This window comes from Diplotaxodon limnothrissa, linkage group LG10, assembly GCF_057381915.1.
Source record: "Diplotaxodon limnothrissa isolate DT_005_m linkage group LG10, D_limnothrissa_male_GT1.1, whole genome shotgun sequence".
Lineage (NCBI taxonomy): Eukaryota > Metazoa > Chordata > Actinopteri > Cichliformes > Cichlidae > Diplotaxodon > Diplotaxodon limnothrissa.
This window is the reverse complement of record NC_140605.1, coordinates 18,043,943-18,060,829: the sequence shown is the minus strand read 5'-3', so window position 1 is coordinate 18,060,829 and position 16,887 is coordinate 18,043,943. Positions and strand designations below refer to the sequence as shown.

Sequence of the window (16,887 nt, the reverse complement as noted above, 5' to 3'; positions counted from 1 at the left end):
TCCCCAGATTTGAGGAGCCAATGGTGTAACAGGAAAGTGCTTGTAATATAAGCAGTAATTTAAGCGATTGTACAGAGTGTGAATAAAATTGCTTGCTCGTTACCTATTTGTGGGGCAAATATTGAGTTTAAATTAAAATGATTATTTTTAATTAATCAAACACATGCACAGCTCCAACACTTTATTACAGTTTTTTGTTCTTCAGAAATTTGATACAAAAACTGCCATCAAATCATTATTTGCATTGAAGTGACCCTTAATTCATCAAAATCAATACAGTTTCTACAATAGCTGCTGCTTTGAAAGCTCAAATTCTAAATCATTGTGAGACTAACATCTTTTCTGAGCTCTCGTTAGCAATGTCTTAGCTTCCTCTCTCCCTTTTCCACATTTCCACCAAAGACAACTCTAACCCTAACCAATACCTAGGCTACTTTAGGTTTCAATAAATCCTCAAGTGGGGCTGAATAGGTAACAGCATTGGGAAATAGTTCACAAATAAAGCACTGAGCTATGAAAAGAAAAGCCACATATAGCTTTATAATTTCATGAATGCTAAATGTTGATCATTTTACTACATACAAAAGTACCTGCACATACAGATTAATTTAAATGTGGACATTATTCTTTGTGTATTGGTAATTCTCCATGTCTCACAAATTTAAGTGGCAAAAGCTGAGAGTAGAATTTTAGTCTACATTATTTGTAAAGTGGAGAATTGTAAGCACTTAAGATCACAACATTTAAACATGTAAATGTGCGGTATTCTTCTGGTCAATTTTAAACACCAAAACTGCATTTTTTTAATTAGTGTTCAATTTGCATATTTCTGTTCATTATGCATCATTAAAGCTAGAACAGGTTTTCCCATCTTTCGATCTTTCTTTTATTCAGATTCTAAGAAGAACATAGTGACACCAAAGTCTTCCTTGTACAGGTCCCAGGTCTTTGGTTTGTGTGGGTTGTCCAGCTCTTCCCTGGGTAAAAACAACCTGAGGACAGTTTAAAGAGTGTAAGTCATGATAATACAGTCAAAAGAATACAAAAAAAACGGTCTCTGATCTGCTGAAATAGAAAAAGAAACACACTTGTTATCTTCTATGAAGGATGTATTGAACCAGAAGTAGAATGGAACATCTTCATATCCTTTCGGGAGACCCTAAGGGTGATGAGAACAGATCACATGAATCTAATTCACAAGCTTTCCTTTAATATAGGTGAAAGGTGAAAAAGTAAGCACTCACTGCACTCGATTCAAACATGACCTTCACATCTCCTTCAACCACAGGTCCATTCTGCAGGCTGATGACTGCTGCGTTATTACCCACATCAGGAAATACCTAACAAAACGCATAAACGGGTTAAAACGCTAAAACTCTTCAATCCTGTTGTGTGAATTTGTGAGTGTGTGACAGACTTACCGTGCAGTTCTCCTGCTTGGCACACACACACTCAAACACCAGCTCTTTTCTCACAATTATCTTGACCTTGAAATCGCTACCATTACCTTTACCAACGCCTGAGCAGGAGTAGAGGGAGAAAAAAAAAAAAAAGCTCATATGTGCCACTGTTGGTGGTGCAGCTATAAACGAACATGATTCAGGTTTTCTAGTTTACCTGCTATGGAGTGGATACGGATGCTTTTAATCCTGAGGCTTTTCGGTGGAGGCAATTGTCTGTTGAACTTATTCTTCATGATTTCATAGTACCCTACATACCGGCTCTGCAGGACACAAAAACAACAAAACCTTTTAACATATTGTGGCTGTAGGAGGTAGAGCAAGCCATCTACTAATTGGAAGGTTGGTGGTTTGATCCCTGGCTCTGCCTAGTCTGCATACCAAATATCCTTGGGCAAGATATTAACCCCAAGTAGCTATGTGATGCATCCATCGGAGTATGAATGTGTGTGAATGGTGGTTAGAAAGCATAGAAGATAGTGAATATGTGAATTTGGCATGTTCTATAGAGCGCTTTGAGTACTCTGGGAAAGTAGAAAAGAATAAGAATCAGTCCATTTACCATTAAAAAAAGCAAGCATTTAGTTTTTGTACGTGTATTCCAACAGGCTTAAGAAGATGTTGAGACTCCAGAATCCCTTTTATGCTTCTTGGAATTGATTTCACCGGTGCCTAAAACTCTAATATACTTATTCCAAAAGACATTCCTTTACTATTTGTTTTGATGATGGTTGTGAAGAGCGATGTCTCACAGGTACGCCCAAAATCTCCCACAAATGATTTGTAAGACAGAACCCTTGGCTGTTTCCAAATACTTTCCTAGAAAAGGTTTGGCCAAAACCTGGCAACTTTCTGTGGCGATGTTACAAATTTTGTAAAAAAAAAAAAAAACCAAAACAGTTGCCTCACATGTGAAGAAGGCCGTTGTATTGCTGCCATGCTTTTGTGTTTCTGCCACATGGAGCTGCTCATCATAATGATTAGAGGTCTTCACTACAAAGAGTTTTTGATGACTTGTTGTTACCTGAGAGGGAGTCTCCACCCCCTGAAACTTGGAGCTCTGACTTTTGTCCGTCCTCCGCTCGCCAAAATACTCCAGACTGTCCTTCAGTGCGAAAAGAAACAGATGTAAGGATATAGCTTTGTTTTAAAGCACTTATCTATTTACCCTAGTTTCACAAGTAAGTAAGAGAGATGTACCTGTGCACTCTCAAACTGGTCACTGTCGATAAGCCAGGTGCACACCATAGTACCGGTGCGTCCTGGGAAAGGGAGCAGTAGAATTCACATTTAAAAAGACGCATATTTTCAAATAAGTGATCCAATGATAATGAGTCAAGGAGAGCTCACTAATGTTACCTTTCCCTCCTTTGCAGTGGATCGCAATGATGTTTTGGGGATCAGCAGACATCCACTCTCTCACGCTCGCTGTGTATTTGAGCATGTCCCTGAAACAATCCAGTACAAGAACAAAGAAATAAGGTGTGAAAATACTAATTGGCACTGGAATTGATGCAGTTGTGATGCATCTTTTTCCTGGATCCGAGTCATTTATAGAAATGCTTGAAGTCTCAACATTGGTATAGGTTTACTACAAGAAAAAGATCCAGATTAAAGAAAAGGCCACATATGAAACAGAAACCGTGCTCACTCCAAGGAGGGGACATTGTGGTCATCAATAAACACCCGTTCAACCCTGTAGTGGAAGAACTGGGGGTCGTAGCCTTTCTCACCTGGAAGCAAAAAGAAACTACGCTGTTTTGTAATCCTCAACAAAAGGGCATACAGTGCATGTGAGGAAAGGTGGTGCACACTTACTGCAAAGATTGTAAACTTTATAATGGCCTTCATGTTTAGTGTCTAGAAACCTTGCCACTTCCTGCACAAAGAGAGAAGAGAAGTCAGTTAAAAGCCAATGGTAACTGTGATTGGGATCATCTTGATCTTTGTCTATGTTATTATTATGTTTGTAAAATGAAGCAGGTGGTGCATGGTTCGCATCCAAGGCCACTCACTTACCCTGATTGGATTCCTATAGAAGGCTTGCTTCCCAGAGGAGGGGAAAGACATGGCGATGACGCGGTCTACAGAGCGGGTAAAGATGCAAAATCATTGTTTTTCTTTTCTTTTTTTCAAATCTCAAAATGTATTTTCCTGACATGCATAATTGTTTAACTTCAAACACCTGCCTGTGACATAGGTAAGATCGAGGTCAAATCCATCCTTCTGATAACGCCGCTTGTTTTCAGAAATCTGAAAAATAAGCAATTTTTCCAGTGTTCTTTCTTGATGCCAACCCTAACACTTGTAACTGTCCAGTTTGCGTCTAGAATGACGACCTTACCATCCTCCTGGTGACTTTCTCCAGCTCTTTCTTCTGAGCAGCCAGTCTGAAAACCCTCACGAGGATTATTATTCTCAAGAAGCGGAGAAATGTCACAACCCTGAAAGGAAAATTGCAAAAGTGAATCATTATTCCAGGTGTTCGAAGTCCAGTGCATTCAAAAGGAGATTATAAAATCTGTAATATGGTTTACGATACTCTATGCAACTACTGCATGTAGCTTAAAACCATATGGTTAAGCTAAACAGTCATTAGACAATCAGCCAAGTCAGTCATTCATTCTCAGATTTTCACCACCAAATAAGAAAACAAAAATAACTTCAACATTTTTTTGCTTTTGTTTTTAAAGTACAATATGGCTAATTGCAAATTTACTGAAAACATTGCTCTATTGCTTTCTTTTTGGAGTAGTTTGTACACAGATCTATGAGGTCAGTCAGGAATCATAAGAGAAAACAAGTAGGTGGGCTATTGGTGTAAATTCCCATATGGAAAAGAAATACAAGATTTTTTTTAATTCAAATATTAAATGTGTTATACTATGATATGCTCATTAAAGTGGCCCCTTTTGCATTTTTCTTATCTAACAAAATGTTTATTTACTGATCATACTTAATTATTTAATTGTTCCTTCCAACTGTATGCCTGTTGTGATGGGAATGCAATGAGCAAACATGTACCTGGGGATGAGGCTGGGACCTGACAGGTCAGAGAAGGTGTAGACCATGGTGACCACCAGTGTGACAATCACCACGCAGGCGTCTATGATGTTCAGCTTGGAGCTGAAGTACACTTTGAAACTAAAAGGAGGCCAAGATAAGTGGAAACATGACACAAGACAATTAGTATACAGCTGGAGAAAGACTCCGCACAGATCATGCAATGGACATATTCAGTGATTTCTCTGACACTCTGATGACTGTGCCATTACATTTCCTAATCCCTAACCCAAAACATTTCCTGTCTGACTTCCTTTTCACAACTTCCTGTTTAATGACAAATCAGACTTGGTTTCAGCTGATTCAAAACTCCGGTGGGAATCACTGCTTTAAACATTTCTCTTTCTCACATTAGCACGGAAACAGTTGCGATCGCGATCCACTGCATCAATGTGAGCACTTCTTCTAGCGCAGTGTCAGCAAAAAATTACTTTTGCAAAAGTAAGTTTTGTCTGATTTGTTAGGCAATCCACTGGCTTCCTCAGAACAGAGGCTATTCTTCCTGGAAGGCTGGCTCATGCGCATGACTTCTTACTCACAAACGGGTGTTGATGGTTACAGAGGTGCAGAAAACAACGACTAGACTCCCACAAGCATTTCTCACTCACCCCTCCACATAGACACGCAGGAGGACATCGGCAAGGAAGAAGAAAGAGATGGTGAGGGACACAGCCTCTAACGCATTTCCAGCATCTCTACTCTTGGCTGGCAGCGAGAGATCCACAATCACCAGCACAAAGTCCACTATGATCAGTGTTACTCCAAATAAACTGGAAAGAAAGACATGCAAATGATGATAAAACATCCACTTAATTAAAAAGACAACCAGGTAGGGGTGTACCCTTTTCCAATTTGCAAAAAACACACTCACCGAAAGCCAAAGGACATGACAAACGGGGCTATCCTTTTCCGAAGATTGCTGCAAAACAGGGGACAGGGTTATATGTGCCTGTATGTAGAGCTGAAGGGTTGTGCAAATTGGATCTCTGTAAACTTACTAGTACAGCGTGTCTGGTAGTGCACTCTCCTCCTTTCCATCATCAATCTCTACTTTAGCGTTCTCCATCTTTGTCATGTTTCTGAGAAGACAGATAGAGATTACGGACAAAGACACACAAATATATGTATTTGTTTGATATATATAGAGAGATAAATAAATAAAAACCTCACCCATTTACACTTGAGTCTAACCCTGGGCTAAAGTACACAGAGGACATGATGCTTCTGTTTCCTTTCTCTTTTTGTCCTGAACGTGGAGTTTCTGCATTTGGAGACAAAAGCGTGATAAGATTGAGTGCACCCATTTCGGCGCGATGCTACGTGGTTACAATGTGGAAACAAATGAGACAAGAGTGCATAAACTTTGTGTCATCGTCCTAAAACGCTGCTTTTCTTCAAACCAGTCTCTCACGCATTTCCCGGTGCTACCTGCAGGATGCAGGAGTCCACAGCGCGTCCCTAAACCACTACATTCAGCTGCAGCACGTACAAAGAAACTGCTCAAGAAAGGAATCGCTCATTCCGTTTACCTCTGGGTAAATTTTAACAAAATTTCACCGCCCGGTCCACAGTCTGTGTGATCACCATTCACTGTCCTGTTGCTTTCCTTGCAGCGTTGACGCGTTCACAACAAATCAGACCCTCAAAAAGCCCAACTAAACTAAACTCCCACCGCCTGCTTACCGTCGGGACTGTCATTCGTCAAATTATACGAGACTTCGTCTTGTGACTTCTCCCGGGGACAAAGGAAGACGGTTCAAAGGTTAACCGGGTGGATTTTTTTCTATCCATCCACTATTCCTCATCGTTTTTGCAAACGTAGCGGTTTCGAACTTCCTGGAGCTCAGTAGAAAAAAAAAAGAAAAAACAGGAGGAAAAAATGCCCCCCCTCTTTATTCATATTTCCTCCTCAGCTTACTTTGACTCAAAAACAGAGTCTGACGGTAACCCTTCTGCACAGACGTATTTAAACCGCCGATAGTTACTAAACTAGCCCAACGGGCTGCCTAATTTGGAACATCTGGTTCTAATAGACTGGCCAAAATAACGAAATAGTACATTCCTGCCTTTTGCGTCACTTGTTTGTTTGTTTTTTGTCATGAATTCATGAAATTTGGGTATGATATTCAGAAAAGTAAAAAGTAAAAAAAAAAAATGAAATAAATACATAGAAAACACAAAATACCTCAACTGCTCCCTTTAGGGGTCGCCACAGCGCATGTCTGCCTCCATCTGACCCATTTTCCTTGCATCATCTTTTATTACAACAACCCTCTGCGTGTTTACTTCACATGCAGAGGGTCATTTATCGTCTTCCCACACGCTGACTTCCTACACTACAGTTTGCACCTTTCCCGTGTTTTATACCATTGCATATTAAATATGTGTAAATATTATAACTTTAGTGTCCTGGGTAATGTTCACCCGGATGCTCTGCTGTTCATGAAATTACTAAGAAATCATATATTGCATTACTTTATTGCTCGAATTAGTGTTTGAAGTAGGACATTTATATAAAAAGAATGTAATTTTTTTTAGGAATAATTGTCTCCCCCCAATAGATCACTGTGTTATATTTAAAAGGCAAACCCCACAAGCAGCGCTTCTGGTATGTAAAGAATGGAGCTCTTTCAACATTTTCGGTCAGTGAAGCTATTTGCAGCTCTGAGATCAGCTCTACTTTCAAGACAATGCGATGGTTTATGAAGGAGCAAGCACAAAACTGACCTGAGTTCAGTGTTTGACGAGACCGTTCTAGTCCGAATCCTCTAATGTGAAACATGCAGACGCCCAGCCTATAAATAATGCTGACAAATTTTAGGGGAAGAGAACACTGAACCTGAAGAAAACAAGGGAAGCTTTGTGAAATGAAGGTAAGGCTTGTGGCTTCGAGATTCTTCAGGTGTTTAAAAAAAGCATTTAAAGTTTTGGATAACTTTTTGATTTTTCTTAAAGTTTTAATCTAAATTGTCTTGTTTATTTTAGAAAACGTGGTTTTTCCTAAAAGTCATGCCAGTGTTGCTGTTCTTGACTCTGCTGTGCCCAGTCTTGGTCTCCTCTTCACAGCCGTCTGTATGTATCTACTCTGTAACAAATATTTTCATTTATTTTTGTATTGACTGTGAAAACTGAAAATGTTTGCCTTAAATTGTGTTTTTTCTAGATGTGTAGAAAAAAACTGTGATGCATTACTTGCTTCCTCTGTGTGTTATCAGAATAAAAACAGAGGTATTTTTTTCCTTCCTTATTTTAAGGCAACAGACTCGTGCGGGCCTGAGTTTGCTGTTCTCAAGCGCAGCATAAGGAAACTTGAAAATAGTCTTTTGATCAGAAAATGGCAGGTTGAGCACTTGCAGACGCACAAATACTTCCGTCCGTTTCAGCCTGCTGCGTCTAACAGCAAACCTCAGGCTGATTCAGACCCCGATTCTGGTTTAAACCACAACAAGAGCGCAGCACTAGATGGACTGGATATGACGCTGACTAAACCACTTCCACCGACAGGCAGTTTAATTGTATATGATAAAGGTAAGAAAAGCGCACTATGTTTGGTGCAAATCTACAGTGCATGACGCATTTTTCTATTTCTAGTTCACTGAGTTTTGCACATGCACAGCTATTTTTACTTGACATGCAACACAAAGTCAAAATGTCAATGTAAGAACAATAATCAGCAATCTCTGAAGCATTTAGTCTTTCTTCTAGACTGTTCTGAACTGTTCGACAGACAGAGACCATCAAGCGGTTTCTACCGCATAAGACCCAAATTACATCAGGAGCCCTTTTTAGTTTACTGTGACATGAATGATGGAGGAGGGTGGACAGTGTTTCAAAAACGCCGGCATGGAAGAGTTGACTTTCACAGGTAATTGTGCAGAAGAAGTAGCCCACAGCATGTGGGTGGAAGATCCCACAGCCTGTCTATCTAGTATGATGCTGATAAAGCTTGTGGGGTTTTCTGTTTGAAGTCAACTGCCAGCCTACTTCTCATTTCAGAGACTGGGTGGACTACAGAGATGGCTTTGGCGACTTCAAACTGTGGAATGACGAGTTTTGGTTGGGCAATGAACATATTTACTCTCTGCTCTCAGAAGGTCAGCAGGTCACGTTATGCACTAATGCTTCACATTAGACACCCAGTATGTGTTTTTTCATTCATATGTTGCATTTTAAAAAGTTCTATTTCCTGTCTTATTAGCTTCTCCTTTACCAACTTTACTTTGTGTCTTTTTTGTGCTAAAGGTAAGAACCTTGTGAAGATCGATCTTATGGATTGGGATGGACAGAGAAGCTATGCGTTTTATGACAACTTCAGGATCACCGATGAGGCTGTGAGAAAAACACTTTGTGTAGCTTTTCCTTAGAATCATAAGTATAACGATCCTCCCAGGAAACATTGTTCTAATGCTCATTCCAGGATAAATATCGTCTTCAGTATGGGCAGTACAGTGGGTCAGCGGGAGATGCTCTCAGTGGAAGCAGGGGTGTGGTGGAGCAGTGGTCTTCTTGCCTCAGTGGCATGCATTTCAGCACCAGGGATCAGGTTAGTCGCACATCTGTCAAAACCATTACCACTCCAAGATGGCAAGTTGATGTTTCACAGCACGTCTAATAGACTACTCATGTGCAAATGATGAATGTGAAAACACTGATGCCGGTGGTTGACAGGATAACGACCGGTACCTCCAGGGAAGCTGTGCCCAGGAGAATAAAGCAGGTTGGTGGTACAACAGGTGAGGCTGTCACCCACCCTTTCTGTTTCATGATGAGTCTGCATCACTTCAAATGTGATTATGAAGTTTCTGTCCCTTCACCGGGTTTTGTAATTTGGAAAATTTACCTTTGACATTGTGCCCTTAACTTCTGATCTACAGATGTCATGCAGCCAACTTAAATGGAAAATTCTATCGCAGAGGGAAGTACAAAGTCGAGTATGATGACGGTATTGTTTGGGGGACCTGGAAAGGCCTTTGGTATTCACTTAGACACACCACCATGAAGGTGCGGCCTCTGGTTTTCCTAGACGCCGTGGGCAGTGGAGCGGGCGAAATTTAAAAACCTAAACGCTAAAAAACAAAAGCAAACATTCTTTGCCATATTTTAATTTCTCCCTTTGCTATTTTTCTATCAAATATCAGTAATACCGTATTGTATGCATTTCTTTCTGTAAAGTGTCTATTAACCAAACACTAAAATAAACAGCATTTCATCCATAACACCTCTCTGATGTTCATTTGATTGTCCTCAAGCATAGTTACAATGGATACAACTGTGTAATTTTCATTACATATTTGACACTGCTTAGATCTCACATTAAACAGTGAAGCTGTCAGGATCTGGAGACTCGACTGGAAAGTGCTATCAGGCACCTGAGTTCCTTGGTCTCCACCCCTGGGCGGAGCCATCTCCCGGCTGCAGTCCTGCACACCTGAGACTGATTCGGGGCAATCAGGTTGAGGATTTAAGGTCCCCTCAGACTCTCCTTCACCGCCAGTGCGTCAAAGACCTCACGTTGGTATTGACTCTACGGCTTTTCACGCTCTTGCCACTTTTTCATTGTTAACCTTGGTTTCATGTGCATTTCCTGGACCTTCGTTGTCATCGCCCTCAACCCCAGCTCGCCTTACCTGCCCTCCAGCCTCACTCACCACCTTGGACACAGCGGAACTCAGGTCTGCCAGCCGTTCCACTACTCCCCTGGACTACCACCGCCTCTCCCTGAAAGCGAGATTCACGCCGATCACCAACGCAACCGCTCCGTTCCCGTCTCAACCTGCTAAATCCCCGTTCACCCCCGACCCACGGCTACTTCGTTAGCAACTCCTTGTCACGAATTCACTGGTTGACTAAATAATAAACACTGCAAAACGTTTGAGCCGTCTCTGTTTGTGGTTATCTGCAATCGAGTCCAATTTAGCTATCGGCCCGTGGCCATTGTGACAGAAGCAGTGTAGCTGGTGCGGTTTCAGTATTGTAGAGTACTGTAATTGCAGAAGACTTGGCAGCACTATAAAAGAAACACATACAGTTATGTGGAAATAAAACTAGAGCATTATCTGGGCCTAGGTATTGATTTTAAGAGTGCATTTAGAAAATGTGACAGGTTTATTGTACCAGCTGTTGAAGTACAGAGGAGAAATGTATTTCCAAAGTGTGTTAAAAATCTCAGCAATGGCATACAGTGAATTAAATAAAACTTTCAGTCAGTAATAATATTACAAAATATCAAAACAAACCTTAAAAAATTCCAAACTAAAGTCAAAAATAAGAACTTTAAAAGATAAACATATAGAGATAAATCTAACATTACAATACATAGGTGGGTACAGAGATGTAGGGTGAAGGGTAAAGAATAAATGTGATTTTCAGTGGCAGCTTTTCTCAGCTGTCGTTTGTGATCTACTCCTCCTCCCATACATATGACGAGGACAGATCTAGATCCAGCATCTTTTGTTCTGCCTCGCTCAGCTTGTAGGGAGAGCCATCACTGCTGGTGTACTCCTCAGTCACGGGCAGAGAGTGGCAGCGACCTTTCCTCTGGTCTGAAGATGAAGCAGTAAAGCTGGAGCTGCGCTTGCGCCCCTTGGCTGCAGAGTTGGACTGAGCCTCCTTTAATTTCCGGGCCAGGATGTTCCTCTGAATTGGTGAGGGGCCACGACGATTCCAGTTCTGTTCAGCCCGATCCAAACTCAACTGGTTCACTTCCTGAGAACTAACAAGTGCTGCGGCGGGACCCCCGATCCCTGAAACTTGGTCACTGTTTTTTCTCCTCTCTGCTGTGCTATTAAAGTCAGATTTACCCTGTGTCCCAGATGCTGAAATTGTGTTTGTGTTGGTTCCAGCATGTTTGATTTCATTAATGTGTGAAAGCACTGGTTTCTCTGTCCAGGGGTTCCTCTGGTCACTTTTCTGTAATCTGGATCTAGCCCACTCTGAAGCCCCATGCTCTGGAATTGGATAAGAGCGATATGGCTGTCTCTCCCACCCTCCTTTGCTCCAACAGCTTCCTTCGGGAAGAGTCCGAGATCCCACCTGGAAAGGACATAACGGTTAAACTTGACCATTCGTGGCACTAAAATGTTTTACAGCAATAATAAATAAACAAAATAAAAAATAAATTAAAATCATACTAAAGAGTATATAAGTTACCTGGGTCAGGCTTCTTTCTCTGAACTGTCTGGACTGTGAGAAGGACGGTAGCTGAGGTTTGGCATCATTAAAACTGGAAGTCCGTCGGAAATTTGGATTCTTATGATAAGAGTTTCCCGCTGCTGCATGTCCTTCTTCTCTGAAACCTGTTAGCCCACTCCTCTCTACCATCTCTACCCAGTCAGCAGTGCGGTCATGCCACTTGGAGCTGCTCCTACTTGCGTGAGCAGCAACAGGAGGACCTACGATCAGTTCCACTCTAGGACTCAGTCTGTCCGGTGTGGCCCTAAAAGTTTGTGGTGGTGGTTCAGAAAAGGGAGCTGCAATGTGAAAATTCTTGAGTTTAGAATCACCCTGTAGACCTAAAGGGGAGGCAGAATGAGCAAATCCAATCGGTGTAGGAATGGGAGAGATGGTGGGTGAAGCAGATGTGTCTACAACAGTGTCATGGACAGGGCTGGAAGAGACATGGTACAGCTGTGTAGCCTCCTTTAAGCCCTTCTTCTTCATCTCTTTCAACTGTTGTTGTGCCAATTTGTACCTAGGCAAAAAATAGTTTCCGGTTTATTGTGTGTGTGTTTTTTTTAATAGCTGTGACAAAAAGGGCGACATCTGGGATAGAATATTATAAATTTTAAAACATACCCAAATATTGGTGGAAACACCTTCTGGCCAGTGGGAGATAGTCTTTCTGGGTCCTGTGGGAGTGGTATCACCACGGTCTGTGAGAGAGGTTGACTTCCCAAGAAAGCCCCATCTTTTTGGGCTGCAGCCACACCCACGCCCCCTGAAGGGCTGTGAACATCAGACAGGCTGGGTCTTTGTAGGCTGTGCCCACAGATGGAAGCCTCATCTGAGAGCTTGCGCCCTCCAGGAGAATGCATGGAGCTTCTCCGGACAGAGCTGCACTGAGGGCTCTGGCAAAATTTTCTCCACACCGTCACCACAACAGTAGCCATAATCACAGCCAGACAAAGGGAGATACCAACTACCACAATCATGTTACCGCCCAAGGGTGCAACTCCAACCGGTGCAGGTGAGAGAGATGGAGAAGGAGCTGGTACCACTGGGACAAAAAGAAAAACAAAGTTTGGACACAAAACTGAAGAGAAAAAGCTTTAATCTAAGATACTGAAGTTTAGAAAGAGCAAGTTAAGGGTAAACAAACTCACCGACACAATCCTCTAATGAACACAGGGACTGCTCCTTGATCATGCCAGTGCACTGCATCCCTCGCACACCTGAGGGCAGTAAACACTCACGCACTCGTTCCCTCACCCCTTCTCCACAGCTCACGCTGCACACACTCCACGGCTGCCATGGCCCCCATGACTCTGCAGGATGCAAGGAAAGTGTTAAAACACGATAAAGCAGATTAGTAGTTTAAAACCTTTAACTCTGCATTGCTACATAAATTCCCTCCACTCCAATACACCAAAAACACACGGGCTAAACAATCTCACCTGCACTTTTGTAAGCCACCAGACACGTCTGTGCTGGACTGGGCGAGCGGCTGTAGTTGAAAACAAAGCGAAAGCAGTACTTATGCCTTCCCGGGTAAAACACGGAGCAGTTGAATTCAGTTTCATTCTCTCCCTGAGTCAGCCAGTTAAAGGCCAACGGGGGAGAAGTGGGCTCCTCTGCAGATGAAGCAGCATCACTATACAGTAATACTTTCCCATTGATGTGAGCACAGGGCGGGGTGATCAATTTAACAGTCATAGTGCCCTCACAGCCACTCTTGTAAGCATTGGCATTTTCCACTAGCAGCTTATAGGAGAAGATACGGGACAGGTAGAGCGGTCCAGAGCTCTTCACCTCCTGTGCTGTGTGAGGAGACTGTAGAGCAACTCTTATGAAATCTCTGTCTGTGAATGGGAAGGCACAGGACAGTTCAACACTCTGAGAACGGAGGGGTTTGATTGGGATTCGCGTGAGGGCTCGGACCTTGTTGATGCTCTTATGACCTATTTGGTTGTACTCCATGTAGCTGACTTCTAGTGAGAGAGCAGAATCAATGCCGCTGGAACAAGCCTGAAAGTGTTCATTAGTGGATATCCCAACCTGAAGAGAAACAACAGAAGAGAAGTATGATAATTATTTATGGTCATTGTTTTACAGCAGTATATACTGAAATGTTGTTTTTATTGCCTGAAAGGATCCAGAGTGGTTCCCAGCTCTCTCCACGGCAATATGAAAGGTTGGCCAATGGACTTGTAGTTCTGAACTCCACCACCAGGTAGTGCTCTCTATGCTACTGCCCTCTGTGCTATTAGTAGGGAAAACAGTGGAGATGCTGGTTTGTCTCAGCAGGAACCGGAAAGTTCCTGCGTACGGGAAGCAGGAGCAGTTGAACTCCACCCTGCCAGCCGGTTGATTGTTGTGGAGAGACTTGGTCAGAACAGTGGTGTTGCTTTCCGTGTTGACGAGAGATAGGCTCCTTCTCCGGATGGTGCTGCTGTTGGATTTTATGCTGAAGTCCACAAATACACTGCTGTTGCTTAGGGCAGAATGCAAAGAGGGCCAGATATTGAGCCCTGCAAAAGCTGCAGGAAAGAAAACACACAAGTAGATGTGAGAAAGACAGAGAAAGGAAAAAGAAAATGTTACACATTGTTCTACAAGTGGTGAATACACCTTCTTAATATGTCCACAATGGGTAAAATTAAGTCTGGTTGTAGTTAACCATTAATGCATTTATTTAAAAAAAAATCCAGATTTTCCAAGCATGCAAGCAAAGTTTTACTGTACCTAAAGGTTGTTTCTAGTTCCATTTTGTTAGGTAAATTAATCAGAATGATAAGCTCAAGTGTGAGTTAATATTTGTGGCTGTTTAAAAAAATACTAGGAGTGTATGGGTCTGTTCATTTTTGTTGGTAATTTTACAAATTGTAGAAGGTTTTCTAGTAAAACTTGGCCTCAATTGTGAGTTTATAAAGCGTCAGTTTTGACAACACATTGTAACCATAATTTATAACAACGTGTCCTATGTCCAATTATAATACTTTTATAAACCTCTTATACATTTCCCTTATCCAACATCAGATATATTGCCCAAACAACCACAAAGTATAGTTTTTTGCTCAGAACGACAGAACAAGCTCAGTGGAGTCCACATTAACAGGTTCAAAAGCAGTAAAGTATAGATATCAAACAGACAAAGAGTTAAACATGTTTGAGTATATAAGCCAAGAATCAGGGTGCTATTAGTGGGGGGAAACGCACTAGTAGCATGTTATTTTAAGAGCTATTGTGCTCTGTATTGTGTAAATCCTGTTGTTGGGACCTCACATCCTCACAAAGGAAAGCGGGTGTCTGAAGAGGCCACGCATTAGCCTCGTTCAACAGTCAATTAAAATGCAGTAAGATGATAGATTTGTAGAAACTCACCATATCCAATGAGCACTAGCAGGAAGGACAGCAGTGAGACAGCCTGTGGCATTCCGATACCTGTGCCTCCTTCTTCTCCAACACCACATGATCGTCCTATTCCACCATCACAACGCTGTAAAAAGCTTTAAATGGGGAAATCATAGAACAATAAAACAAAAAAACCAAGAAGATAATCCACAGAGAAGTACTAGATAGCAGTTAAGTGTGTGTACAAGAAGCTGTGCGCTCTTCTGCATGTATGGAAAACAGGAAGGCTAGAGTATGAACAGTGAACATGACTTTTCTGAATTTACACTGGCGTCTTCCTCTTCCTTTCATCTTCACAATGGGTATGGGGAGCTGCCACCATCACACAAGAGAGGTTTCAAAAAAAAGAAGGGGAGGGGGCTTTGTTCATCACAAACATGTAGTAGGCTGAAGCCAAACACTTGTCTGAATTGATCTATATAACAAACAATGTATATATATATATATATATATATATTTTTTTTTTTTTTTTTTCAAAAACCGACTATTTCAGACTTTTGAAGTCAGAGCAGAATCAGAAAATTTACTACTAGTTATTATTTCCATCATAAAGTCAGCCAAACTTCCAAGCAAATACAAAGTTAAGGTGGAGCCTGGTGTTTGCTTGTTTTTAACCCCCTGCTCATACTGTGTAGCTCATTTGGGTGAATATTTTCAGGATATGACTGGTTTTTAATCCGCGAATAAACACAGCGCCCTTTGTATGCGCAATACCTTCTGATTAGTGAATCTAAACCTTGATTTTCAGTCTAGATTAGCATGCATGGTGCTTTACATAGTGACTCTAACCCTTTACTGTTTTGTGTAGTGCAGTCTGATTAAATCAAATTGTACTCACGTGTCTTGAAGACTCAGAAAAGTATGGTTCCTCGACGCTTTCCCCCGCACAGCACCCACAGTAACTGTCCCTCCATATGCTCGTTGCGAATTTCTTTTGCCAGATAAGCTGCTAATAAATTTCACTGACAGTCAGGGGGACAAGTATGACAGCCCCACGAGCGCTCCAGAGGCGCGCGCTGGGGTTCAGAGCGCGTGAAAGAGATCCGCTCAGTAAGGTCAACAAGAGGGCGTATTATGTTTGCGACAAACTCCCTTTTCCTCTCAGAAATTAGACACGCAGTTAAACGGTTTACGACTTAAGTCTTAAATATTATCTGCCTTGAAGCTTCCATTTAAGAAGATATTTAAAAAATAAAGAACGTTTTGCGTCCAAAACGACTCTCGCCCTTTTTATTCCTGCCTGAGATTAATAGCAGGTAAAATGAAGCAGTGAGAAGTGGAACTGGTTCTAACGTGCTTTAGCTCTGGGAAATTTCATGCTAGATGAAAAAAGGCACAAATGAAAGATACATTTCCTGCTCTGGCAGTTAAAGGATCGCATTGCATTAAGTCTATCATTCCAAAGATCGATATCAGTTTTAACAGGCGCCCGGATCATCAAAACATTTAAGATGGCAGTGCCGCAGGAAAAATATGTGAAATTCAACATAGGGATCTGTAGTTCAATACTTTATGTGACAGTGTGAGAAAAAAAATCTAACGTTTTAATCAGTATTGTATAGTAAACTATATATGTCGTTTTTCTATGATTAACCAATTAGAGTTAAAAATAAAATAAAATAAAATAAAAGCACACCAAATCATAAATTATGCAGAAAGCCGTAGTCAATCTCATTGTAAGAGCAACTGGACTCATGTCGTGCGGTAAAATGTTCACCTAACCTAAATATTGTGCATGCATCCCCAATTATGAGAATCAGATCTGCCTCGGCTCGGCTCGGCTCGGCTCTCGAGA

At 41.6% G+C, this 16,887-nt stretch overlaps 3 protein-coding genes across 3 annotated transcripts; 1 reads left to right on the top strand and 2 right to left on the bottom strand.

Annotated features, from left to right (window-relative positions):
* Positions 1–886: 886 nt before the first annotated feature.
* On the bottom strand, positions 887–6,221 carry tpte (transmembrane phosphatase with tensin homology). The gene is made up of 19 exons (XM_085363798.1): positions 6,207–6,221; positions 5,694–5,784; positions 5,522–5,602; positions 5,395–5,442; positions 5,132–5,293; positions 4,485–4,604; positions 3,805–3,904; positions 3,650–3,713; positions 3,480–3,544; positions 3,279–3,339; positions 3,112–3,193; positions 2,820–2,908; positions 2,661–2,722; positions 2,485–2,565; positions 1,618–1,723; positions 1,422–1,519; positions 1,245–1,340; positions 1,089–1,159; positions 887–992 (listed from the first exon to the last, which is right to left on the bottom strand). The coding sequence occupies exons 2-19, from the start codon at positions 5,738–5,740 to the stop codon at positions 887–889; spliced, it is 1,539 nt and encodes a 512-aa protein (XP_085219924.1). The 5' UTR covers positions 5,741–5,784; positions 6,207–6,221.
* A 1,169-nt stretch (positions 6,222–7,390) lies between these two features.
* On the top strand, positions 7,391–9,578 carry fgl1b (fibrinogen like 1B). The gene is made up of 9 exons (XM_085363421.1): positions 7,391–7,396; positions 7,509–7,595; positions 7,778–8,051; positions 8,229–8,388; positions 8,520–8,617; positions 8,766–8,854; positions 8,941–9,066; positions 9,192–9,256; positions 9,398–9,578. The coding sequence occupies exons 1-9, from the start codon at positions 7,391–7,393 to the stop codon at positions 9,576–9,578; spliced, it is 1,086 nt and encodes a 361-aa protein (XP_085219547.1).
* Positions 9,579–10,848: 1,270 nt separating this feature from the next.
* thsd1 (thrombospondin, type I, domain containing 1) lies at positions 10,849–14,286 on the bottom strand. The gene is made up of 7 exons (XM_085363420.1): positions 14,283–14,286; positions 13,824–14,218; positions 13,136–13,736; positions 12,845–13,006; positions 12,318–12,738; positions 11,673–12,213; positions 10,849–11,555 (listed from the first exon to the last, which is right to left on the bottom strand). The coding sequence occupies exons 1-7, from the start codon at positions 14,284–14,286 to the stop codon at positions 10,923–10,925; spliced, it is 2,757 nt and encodes a 918-aa protein (XP_085219546.1). The 3' UTR covers positions 10,849–10,922.
* Between the last annotated feature and the right edge of the window lie 2,601 nt (positions 14,287–16,887).

What these genes read in the sequence shown, in the direction of transcription:
- tpte (XM_085363798.1), bottom strand. Translation starts at nt 5,740, where the DNA reads ATGTCCTCTGTGTACTTTAGCCCAGGGTTAGACTCAAGTGTAAATGG. An exon ending in CTACCAGACACGCTGTACTA is followed by an intron (nt 5,443 to 5,521) that starts GTAAGTTTACAG and finishes CCTGTTTTGCAG; the next exon opens with CAATCTTCGGAAAAGGATAG. An exon ending in GTCATGTCCTTTGGCTTTCG is followed by an intron (nt 5,294 to 5,394) that starts GTGAGTGTGTTT and finishes CTTTCTTTCCAG; the next exon opens with TTTATTTGGAGTAACACTGA.
- fgl1b (XM_085363421.1), top strand. An exon ending in TTTAATTGTATATGATAAAG is followed by an intron (nt 8,052 to 8,228) that starts GTAAGAAAAGCG and finishes TCTTTCTTCTAG; the next exon opens with ACTGTTCTGAACTGTTCGAC. An exon ending in ATTTCAGCACCAGGGATCAG is followed by an intron (nt 9,067 to 9,191) that starts GTTAGTCGCACA and finishes GGTGGTTGACAG; the next exon opens with GATAACGACCGGTACCTCCA.
- thsd1 (XM_085363420.1), bottom strand. An exon ending in GGTGGCTTACAAAAGTGCAG is followed by an intron (nt 13,007 to 13,135) that starts GTGAGATTGTTT and finishes TGCATCCTGCAG; the next exon opens with AGTCATGGGGGCCATGGCAG. An exon ending in GAGAAAGAAGCCTGACCCAG is followed by an intron (nt 11,556 to 11,672) that starts GTAACTTATATA and finishes TGTCCTTTCCAG; the next exon opens with GTGGGATCTCGGACTCTTCC.